Source organism: Merops nubicus, unplaced genomic scaffold (genome assembly GCF_000691845.1).
Source record: "Merops nubicus isolate BGI_N331 unplaced genomic scaffold, ASM69184v1 scaffold21161, whole genome shotgun sequence".
Lineage (NCBI taxonomy): Eukaryota > Metazoa > Chordata > Aves > Coraciiformes > Meropidae > Merops > Merops nubicus.
The window spans coordinates 14,722-26,194 of NW_008587865.1; the positions used below are offsets into that span (position 1 = coordinate 14,722).

The 11,473-nt window shown below is 42.3% G+C and overlaps 1 protein-coding gene across 1 annotated transcript in view; it reads right to left on the reverse strand.

The window, feature by feature from the left end:
• Positions 1-11,473, reverse strand: part of LOC103781381 (DEP domain-containing mTOR-interacting protein) — a gene marked incomplete at both ends in the record, with an annotated part of 25,574 nt that overhangs the window by 984 nt on the left and 13,117 nt on the right. Inside the window, 2 exons of the mRNA XM_008949096.1 lie at positions 3,008-3,142; positions 3,776-3,961. Coding sequence (XP_008947344.1) covers positions 3,008-3,142; positions 3,776-3,961 — 321 coding nt within the window. The remainder of the gene's footprint in view (positions 1-3,007; positions 3,143-3,775; positions 3,962-11,473) is intronic.

The window sequence follows — 11,473 nt, forward strand, 5'->3', positions numbered from 1 at the left end:
AAAGTAGTAAAAGAACGGAAGAAAAGACAGCAGAATATCTCGCAATAGAAATATTGGGAGGTTTGGAAAATCAGTGTTTAGCCAGCAGACTTTGCTGTCTGCAATCAAGATCCATTAAACACTATCACAAACATCAGAAGTGGCCATTCCTGTGTCCAGCTTTGAAAAGTGACCAGCCTTCCTGATACAGAGCAGCTTCTCCTCCCAGCTCTCTCTGTGCATGTTGGGTGCTCTCTGCTATTTCCCCAGAGTTAGGTTTGAGTCACAGAATTAAGCAATAAGAAAATTCTGCTTGAGTCAGGAATTAACCCAACAATGAGATTTCTGCAGTTGCAAGTGCACACATCTAATCCCACTTTACCCAGCGACAGCCTTGGTAGCCTATCCCTGGCTGCGATTTTACGTGAGAGTAAATACAAGTGAGTTTCTGCAGGTGATTCCCCATTGTCCTGCTATGCACTGAGACTATTTTCCACTGAACAAGGTAAATGCAAAGTTCTGCCAAATTACATCAATATGATTCTGTGTATCATTTTCTATCTGTCTATAAGTGCTTCACAAGATGGAGGACAATGTAAAGATATATGTTCTCTGTATTTGCCTGCATCACCTCTGAAATTGCAGTGGCTTTTCTTTTACTGGTAAATAATTTTGATGATGTCTGCTTTTTCAGTCACAGGTGGAAGATAAAATTTCCCACAGATAGTATTCAAAGACATTCATGAGTTTCTTAATGACATTCATGGGAATAGGGAGAATTCTAGCATACAAACCAATATGTATTTTTTTACTTTTCTGTGGATTTTGACAAACTGTCATTCAGCCAGCATTACACTTTGCAGAGTATGCCTGGTCAATGTAAAAAGCTTGAATGATTATGATCATTCGAGAAGTCAGAATCAGGTATATGATCCACACAGTACTCCCTTGTGTGCCTCCTTTCATTTTATCTCTAGAATTCTCTTTTTTTCTGATTATTTTTTTTTTTCTACATGACTCGTCAAGTCATGACCAGGGTTTTTTTTAAGTGTTTGCCTGGAAGAGAACTCATCTGACAATAAATATACCTCTGCCTTGTGTTTATTAGCATGCAGTTCAGTGGCATGCTCTGGGTCTGGATAGCAGGAAACTATATGTGAAAAAAAATCATTTTATAGTCCAGCAGAGGATCAAGAACTCCTCTGTAAAATTTACATCTGACAGCCTTATGTTTACCTAAGTGAGATGATATGTGGATCTGTACTTGTGCTATGGGAGAAATTACCCTACATTGCTGTTAATTGTATAATTCTTAAAAATTAGTCTGTTCAGAAGGCCATTGCTGTCTTCTTTCAAATATGTCTGTTAAAGCTATTTAGAGTTTGAAAACTAGTCCTAAGGGAAAACGTCTTTCAAAAAATAAAGTATTTATGCAAAGGCAACATCAGGCTATCCTCTCTCTTCCAACGTTGTGTAACCAGCTGAATTAAAATAAACAAAATAAACTTGTTCTTACTACTTAGGGGTTGACACTTTGTACATAATCAGAACCATAAACGGATGGAATAGTCATCATACTTCAGGTAACACATGCATTTACGGATAGTGCATGAATGCTGTTTTATCTGCCCCAGAAAATTTTACAGGATGTAATTAATGATGTATTTGGGCCAACAACCAACCCATACAAAATCTATCTGAGCATTTCTGGGAAGTATACCTGAGATACTCTCTGCCAAAACATGATACTGTGGCAGTCTTCAGACAGGGGCAAACCCATTGCAAATGGGTGTAAACACATCGGAAGGTGGTGCCAAATGCCCACCAGCAACATTCTCCAAGGATGCAGTGACCACCAGCCCTGAGAGCATTCCCCCAAGCTGGACAGCAGGTCTGGTGTAGGGGGCTATGGCTTCTGGACATGCAGTCCTAACGAGTCCTCAAAATTAATTTAAAGCCTCATACTGAATTCCCAGCAGAGCCTAAGGAGAAGGAAGGAAATGTGCTAAAAGGAAAAAAAAAAAAAAAAATCCCTATAACTACGCCTCTCTTTATGACGGTCACTCTGTACAGCAAGAATTAAATGCATGGTATAGCTCACTCATCTCCAGAGTAAATTGGCAGTGTTCTGAATAGGACTCATAGAGTGCTTGAGGCACTCTCTAGTAATACTTCAAATGCCAGCACCCCCTTTGAAAGCAAAGCTTGCACATATCCACCAAAGCCTTCCCCCCGTGCACAACACTCCCCACACCATTGGCAGAGACACGGTAAATTTGAAATAAAAAGGGGCACCAAGGGCACCAGAGACCTGCTTTGATTTTCAGAGCTGTTTTGGAGGGAAACAAAGAGGCTGCAAGAGTATCTACCCTGGTCTGTTTTCCCCTTCCCAGCTGTACAGTAAGAAACAATTTTCAGTGAACTGTGGAAGAATGGGTGTGTTTAACCTTCCGGCATGGGATAGGAAATCCTTTCAAAAGGAAAATAAGCTTCAATAGTACTCTTACCTTCCTAAACAGACCAGTGTAAGACCTAAACAAACAAAAATGTTGAAATTGTCCCTGACAAGCTGAAACAATGCTGCCTCATTTTTTTAAAGGCTGCTGTTTTCTGCGTTGTGTTGTTTCACAGCAACTCAAGCAGCCACTGGATAGTTAAAACTCTCCTCTGATTTGCACCGTAGGAACGTCTCTAGGAGGAGATTTGAATTGGTTCAGAGCTTGGCAATGAAAAGGCAAACCTGGGCCTCTGACTGCATGTCCTCCTAAGAGGGAAACTGCAGCTCAAATCACAATTATGGGCTTGATGCAGAGATTATTGGAGGCAGACATCTGGCTTGTGTTCAGCAGGACTTCAGGCTAGAAGATGATAATAGTCCCCTCTGGCCTACAAAACCTGTGACGCTGTGAATTTTTAATGTATCCTTGAAAAGATAAACTTAGATGTGATGCTAGGCATTCTTCACCTTCTCCCCAAACAGATGTCTGAGCCCTGGCTCCTGTGCATCGTAAGCAATGCTGGTGCTCACCAGATTTGGGGTTGCAGAGCACTGGGGGACTGCTGCTGAGAGTTGGGCTACTGCTGAAGTACCCACTGCTGCCACAGCTACTCATGCTGCTCCTCCGTACTGCTGACACGATCTTTATCTCCTTGGTGGGACTCACTACAAACAGAAAATACACAAAGAAAGGGAATCGGTTTCAATTTTTAAGCCCATTTGCCTGTTTTCTTGAAAACAATAGCAATAAGCCCTGGTTTCACTGACAACACTGGGAAGGGCTTAGTGTCTTCCACATAGTTAGAAGAGTCACTGCAGGAGTAAAATGCTGTAGCTAACATGATGGCTGAACTGCTCTCAGTGCAGTGTCTTCTAAGAAGCATTTCAATGCAGGGAAATAGATGCTTCCAGTCTTCCTTTTAATTTGCATATATTCTTTCAGTTCTTACTAGATATTGCTGTAAAGCAAATGCTGCAGGACCACTTCCCATCACTTTTCTAAAAAACTCCACATAGAATACATGACAAATTACTTTGGGCTTGGGTGATTTTAACCAGTCCTGTTTGCTCATGGACACTGAATTTTGATCAGTGTCTGAAATGTTATTGATACGGATACAAAACCACCCCAGTGAGCTAAAGATTTGGTAAACTGAGTGAATGGACAATCCCTATGAACAGGGACACATGATGCCCAGCTGTGCTTTTTTTCAGCTGTGCTCAAACCCCTTTTCCCAAAAGGTTCTTTTAACATCCCATAGAGTCACACTACAGACAGCAGTACAGTCGATGAGTCACCTGAGAGAAAACTGGTGTGTTTTCTGTTGTCATGGTTCTGCTTGCGCAGGCAAAAGGGGCTGTCGTGGCTTTCTGGTATCAAGCGAGACTTCTCCGTGAGGAGCTCCATTAACCGCCGCCGCCGACGGAAATTCATTCTGCACTGATAGAGCAAGTTGCTGTCCATAAAATGGTGCTTGTTGGACACTAGGAAAAGAAATGGATAGAAAGTCTGTGCCTGGTAGGACTGAAATCAGATTGTACCTATCTGCAATGCACACCTTGGTGTAAGGAAGAAACACCCAGAACTCTCTCCTTCCCTCTGCAGACTCAGAGAAGGAGGGAGGTGTTCAGCTTCACGCGGGAGCTTCAATACACAGCTTCTGTAGGGTCGGTAACAAAGCAAGAACTTTGGTGGCCATTGCTGAGAGGAATCTTTTACACTACCTTGATAAATGACAAGCACTTCATATTGTCAAGTGAAAATGGAAGTACTTTATTTTTCCATGACAGGCTGCATAACGATCCGTCTTCATGCTTCCCCTATATGCTGTTTGCTGCTGCTGGTTACTATAGACTAGACTTAGTTCCTTACGTCAAGCTTTCTGTAAATTCATCAGCCTAGAGCAGCCCCTGGGAGCTCTGGCTGACTACCTTGTTCAGAGCTACAGGACCGCAAAGAATCAAGGCCTGTGTATTTCCCTCATCTTGCTCACCACAGACACCGTGTCCCAGACATTTCCGGCAGGCCACTTCCTCCGCTTCACACAGATACGCAAGGAATAGGGAATAGGCATCTGGCCAAAAATAATTTCTTACATAATGAACAGAAGTCTTAATTACAACCTGTTTTGACACAGAAAGCAAATCCCAGGTTACTGGTATCAAGCAAGAGCGATGAGCCTACCCGACTGCACCGGCGTTGTAGAATCTACATGTTTGCTGCCACCAATGCTGCATCTTAATAGTAATGCAAATTGTAGCAGTTGGATGTATCTCTGTGCCAGATCCCAAAAGTGTTCTGATTCCTTCAGGGCTTGACTGCAGGAAAGCCCTCAAAGTACTCCCTGCATTAGTACTGCAGTGTCTTAAATAGCTGCAGTAGATATTTTGGCTGCATTTTCTCCACCTTCACCTAGCTCTATTGATCAGCCTCCACAGAAATAATTTCTCACAGTTGACCTTTTCCATGAAAGATCTAGATTCTAGATTTATATAGTTTATAATTGCATTTCTTCCAATATTGAATCATAAGAACTGGTAGCTATACATATTTATAAGTAAAGCATAAACAACAACATAGATATGCACTCACAGGTCAGTCAACTCTTTGAGTACACGACTCAATCATTTGACTTCAGCCTCCTACTGCAGACACTGAAGTTCTGCCTTGCTCTTTGCTCTGCCCCACGCATGGGATCCAAAAGCAGCAAAGCACAAGGTGCTACACTAGACCCAGAGCCTGGAGCATAAACAACAAAGACACCAGTCCTAGATGTGATCCTCAGGGCACAGCCCTCGATATGTCCAACTGCAACGTTTCAAGTACCATTATACAAAAGGCCTCTGTTAGCCAGATCGCCTGGTTCTGTCGAAGAGCTTCAGAAAAGTCAGTGCCACTTGCCTTTTCTCTGCTTCACTTTGGTGCTGAAATAACTGCTTCCTCAAATCAGCCATTTTGCATCCTCCATGAGAAAAATGGCTTTTGCCATTTTTGCCATTTTTTGCAATTGAGTCAAATTCAGCATTGCAAGCAATTCATTCCTGTGTTCAGACACATTAATCATTGCAGGCACACACTGCTGCTGTGCTCCTCATTTGGGACACATGTAGTATGCAATACTGTTAGACAAGACTAACAATGACTATTTTTGAAGAATGGAAACAGGAGGAGAGATTTGAAGACTAAGAGGAGAGATTTGGAGACTTGCTTACATCTACAAAGGAATCTGCTGTCAGAGGCAGAGTTAGTATGCAGGTGTTCATAGCTACCAGTCTCATTTTCAGATCTCTGACAATAGGTAAAAGTAGCAATAGCTATCAATCGGGAACTGAAAGGTCACTATAAGATCTCCCCAGAGCCTTCTCTTCTCCAGGCTGAACAACTCCAACTCGCTCAGCCTGTCCTCATAGGAGAGGTGCTCCAGCCCTCTGGAATCTCATCATCATGGCCCTCCTCTGGAATTGTGCCAGCAGGTCAATAATGCTAAACGAAAAAGAGTCCCATAAGTACTTCCTTAGAAGTAATTATACCGTTGCAAACTGTTTGTAAGATAAGAACTATCAGTATGGTTTCTGATTCAAATTAAATATTATGGCACTACAGTTTTTAATTGAAATTATTTTGTTCTGTTTGTGTCATTAGCTGAAGTCCTCTGAGAGTCTTCAGAAATTATGATAGTCAGAGATCAACACACACCCATGTTGCAGCCATGATAAAGCACTCCAAAATTCTAGAATAATTACTGACCACAAAAGTAAATAATGTAAACTTTTTTGGCCCAAGATACTGAACATATTTTAGAGTAGCAACACTTGGTTTGTCTGAAATACTGTAATAATTATACAACTACAGCAGCAAAGCTTAGATCTTTCACTGAAATCATTCATCCCCACTGTAACTATATTAGTCTGCAGAAGGGTGAATTTTTACACAATAGATGAATACAAGTTGAAAAGGTAAGAGTACCCGTGGAAAAGGTACTACAAGTTGTAGAATATTTGCATATGATTTACACAACAAAGGGCCTGTAGCCAGAATTCTTATGACAAGTAACATTAGCACAGAATCTAAATGCTTGTTGGTTTTAATATTTTAACTCCTCATTTCTACTGACAGTTCACATCTCATGTGAGAGTGTTAGAATAACAATGTGCAAATGTTTGAGCAAATAATGTATTTGTAGCATCATGTAACTTTTTGCATATTTAAGAAGCTAAAAAAATTAAACAGTAGTTAGCTCAGCCTGCCTCCTTGTACATACATCATCAAATAAAATAACTCACCAAAATTACTGGTGTGCAACATGAGCCCTGGGTGGTTTTTTGGGGGGTTATTTTTGTTTGGTTTGTTGTTGTTTATCACCTGATACCTTCATGATTTGAGATGAAATGTCCATGCTGTGGCTGCCTAAGGATGAGTGTGTCTGGAATGACGTGGAAAAAGGGATTCCAGACCATGGATCAGAAGGAAGAGGTTGAGGCAAACCCCAATGCAGACTGCCTCTGAAGCACTCCTCAGGTGCAGGGGTTGACTTTCAGTGTTAACCAGGAGGATCTACACATGCCCTGGTCCTTGATAAGTCACAACTGTGTGAATGCCACACACAGAGCATACACAGAAGGTTTGTGTTGTTACACTTAGTGTAACTCTCATACTGCGTGAGAGGTACTGGCACAGACATGGGTGCTCGGCTCAACTGCTTTAACAGTCCATGTTTTGCTGCTATCAGCAGAAAAAAGTGGGAGTGAAAAGCTTTTCCAAGCTGACTGCAGAATGCTGAGAGGACTGCACAGACTTGCTGCGGAGAGATTTTTTTAAAGGTAATTTAGAGGTTGTTATCTTGATCTAGCACAGAGTGTTGACTCGGAGGTAGCAGCGCATAAACTAGTGGAAGCTCACAAGGCTGTTGCTCCAGGTATCTGTCCCTCTTGCAGAAGCTGATGCCTCCAGATAGGGATTGACTTAACTACTCCTGAATTAGTTCACTGCCCATCATAATGGAGCATGGAAAAGCAAACTGATACACGCTTCAATTTGTCTTAAAAAGCCAGGCCATGGCTAATGAGTACCAGGATCTGCATTTGTACATTATGAGGGTGATGTAAAGAGCAAGGCGGGGTGACTTCATGGGTTCCTTGTTCCGATTTAATTCACTGGTGCTCATGTGGCAACACGTTCATGTTCCAACATGCACCTTATGAAACAGAAAGAAATGTACCAAGGAGAGTAAAGTAAAAATATGGCAACTGCCAAAATCATAAAAGTGCACAAGGGCATTTATGGTCCTTGAGGGAAAGGCACCAATACTAATTCACAGTCACTGATGTTAGACTTTGGAGGTACGGTCACAACACACCAGTTTAATCTCCCACATACACAGGCCACAAAATTTCTCCCAGAAACAGAATTTTAAAACTGTCTTTTACTCTTACAAAAATATAGTTGACTTATTTCAAGCAGCCCGTAATGACCACTTCACTCTCCCTCCATGAGCTGTGTAAGCCTTCAGTTACTTTCCCTGCCAGGCAATAAAGATTTAACTCAAGGCTAAATCTGTTTAACTTCAGCTGCTAATCCGTGGACTTTGTCACACCTTCATCATAAAGTTACATAAAATCTGGTCAGAAATCTTTGTAAAGAAGTCTGTGAAGTCTGTGAAGTGATGAAGCCAAATCTCAAACACATCTTTGATCAATATGTATTGAACAAAGTTGAATAAATAACACCCCTTCAATGCTGACTTTTTTCTTTGTCCCTTCTCAAGTCCTCCTTAGAATTTATCCTTCCCAAAAATCTAACAGAGAACTGCCTGCTTACAGTTACACCCTCACTCCCTTCTCTTACTTGCTTTTGTCCTTTTTGTACATCTTAGGCTCATAGTAACATTTACAACTGTACTGGACAGAAAGCAGAAGATGGGAACACTGTGTCCCCTGTACCTCCTCCTTTCCTTGCACAGCATTGCTTCACACCAATAAGCAGAGTCTGTATTCTCACTCACTAGATGTACTACCTGCTAGTCATACCATTAGCTATACAAAACCACTCTTCTGGGGTAATGACCATTTAATCAATAGCATCAAATTATGCGTTTACTCTCTCATCTTCATTGGCAAGGATTTCAGATGAACATTCGCCATTTACATGACTGTTAAGAAGAAAAAAATCAGAATATTTATTTTAGCATTTCTCTGTTTGGGAGCACCTAATGCTGCAGCTTTGGTGCTTCTTGTGCCTGGCTGCTTCATAGTTTCTGTCCAGATACATAAAATATAAATTGCAACATCCAAACAGATCTTCTTTCAGCTTCTGATTCTGAAATAAAATCCTGGGATCTGCATGGGGCTCAAACAGCCTCTTCTTTTGCAAGGAGGCCGATGCACAACAGAGATAGAAATATTAGCTTTAGATTAATTTCATATTGCTGGGGAGGCTTTAGAAAGTACAAAAGCCTATTTTAATAAATGGCGTGACTCATGCCTTAAAAATTAGGCCATTTTCATAACTGGCTTTTCCCCTAAATCCCTCCCACCATTTCAATTCCCTGTGATTTTTAACACTGATAATCTGTGTACATCTCCACCACAGTAATTAATGCCTTCTACTAGCCGAAAGCTGCAGTTCCCAGTAGGCCACATCCAGCTGCTCTGCACGTCCCCGAAAACACAGTGCTGTCACCAGGCAAGTCCGTGGCCAGAGCCAGGGAATGGCTGCTCCGTGTCCAGGGAGCAGTGGGAAAGAGATCCAAGTTCCCCGAGGAGCCGCCTGGGCAGCCTTGCTCAAGAGAGCAGCGGACATGTTGAAGTGTGTGCCTGTTTGCGTGAGTGCTCATGCTGGGGTTAAGAGGAAGAGGTTATAAAAGCACTAGCAGGGTTTGTAGAGTTTTCAGCACTGATATGTCTTTCCCCGCTTGAAGTCAAAAGCAGCACTGAACTCCTTCCAGAGGTGCACAACCCATTGGCCAAGCCTGTCCCTGCACAGGGCAGCAGCCTCAGTCTATTCATAAGTATATTTTGTCTTTTTCCTCTCTCAAAAATGACATTAAACCCAGTTTGAAGCTGCAGAAGATCACTTGGGACCTTCACTATTACTGGCTGCAATAGTCTTCACCTTCATACAGCAAGTCACAGATGACCATACTAATTTTGACCTCTGAAGTGAGAGGGCATTGTCCCCAGGGAGTTGATGCAGTACTGAAAAGAAAGGCAGGATGGTGGGACACACAATGGCGGGCCGCAGGGAGTGACGAGGGGCTGCGGGTTTATCTGAAGGAGGACACAGCTCAGGCTGCTCTCACCAGCTCCCAGCACATGCCCAGGAAAGGGCCTGGCTCTGGTCCCGTGTCCTTTTGTTCCCTCACTCCTCTCTCCTAAGCAGAACAGGGTTTAAAAGGGAAAGAAACAAATCAACACTATAAAATAACAGTTCCTTAAAAAAACCGCTTCTCTCCTTGGATAGCACACAGCTTGCTGCGCCCCTCTCCTCTGTGCCTCGGGCCTTTGCCAGCTCAGTCTCACTCCCTTGCCAGAGATGCAGTGGAGTCTGTGTGTCCACTTTGGCTTTCGCAGAGCGCGGGTGAGCCCATGAGCTTGGAAAACACAGGCCAGCTGCTGAGACCCTCAGGGCATGGCTGCTGGGCTTTTGGCTGGTCCTCACCCCAGCTCCGTGCTGTACGACCTCGCCAGTCCTGCCCATCCCTCTTCTACTCCTGCCTCGCACCGACACACACGCGGCTGGAGGAGAATAAGCGGCACTTTGTCCAACGCCCTGGACAATGATTTTCCCACTCCTCTCAAAGCCTTCCTGTTTTTCTAAAGCTAATCTGGCATCTGCAAATGCATTTTAATAACAGCACCTATTCAGATGAGTTTCCTTTTACACATTGATGAATTCCACCTGCTTGGAGCTCTCACAAATCAAGGAAGAGAGACTACAGATGTTCAGTGAGCACAGGGCTTTTAGCCTTGGATACCCTGCACTACATAAACACAACACTTGCATTTCCACCTTTTATGAATATATACATGCTACATAGGCCGTAGATAAGCCCAACTGCCAATGCACTCCACCGGCATGTTAAACTCTTGGCAGTACAGCTATACTAAATAGTATTTTTTTTCCCTTTTGGATTACAAGGAATTCGCTGTGAATGGACAATGGATCTAAGCTTGAACTGCTTTAGTTCCCAGCAACCCTCTCATATAAAACTGCAAGGCAGATCCTGGCCCTGAAATACAAAACCCAGAGAGCTGTTCCAGCTAATCCTAGGTAAGGGTGAAGCCAGTAAGCATGACCAGATGTAAATAGGTTCTGGACCTCTAAGTAAGTGCAGAAAAAAAAAGCTGCAATATAATTAGAGAACCATGTCTTCTCAGCTGTTTCAATGAACTGTGATATATTAATACTGTGCAAAAGTCTAGACAACTTTTATACTGCCTTTAAAGCATTAGGATTATGACAGATAACTGTCCAAAGTTCCTTGGGAACTGAAATACAGAATATCCTACTCTACTAAAGTAGTATGTTCTGCTCAGTGCATTAACATTTTATTTCAGCTGCCTTAAAATAAGTATGCAGATAAATGTTTCTATATACATTTTGTCTTCCCAGTAGGTTTTCCATCCATTTGCAGTCTGTTTTCAAATACATGGAACTTACTCTAGCATGAAAAGCCAGTGTTGAATCACACACATTTCAGCAGTCTTTTCAGTTTGTATATGGGGATTTATCGTCTTTAATTTAGCAAGTTTACAGAACATAGCCAACTGCTTTTCTTTGCTTCCAAATAAAGTATGGAAAGTACAGTCTGTGGCAAGGGAAGCAGAAGATGAAAAGGCCCATCTGGGTATCTTTTTTGCTGTTGCAGCTGTTAAAAACTGAAACCCATTTGCTGTCTGAAAAATAGAATTCAGCAGTTAATATGAAAAGAAGTCTTCATATGTCATTTACATAATGAATAGAGCGTGTGGCTCTTTCAAAATCCAAACCCATTCCTG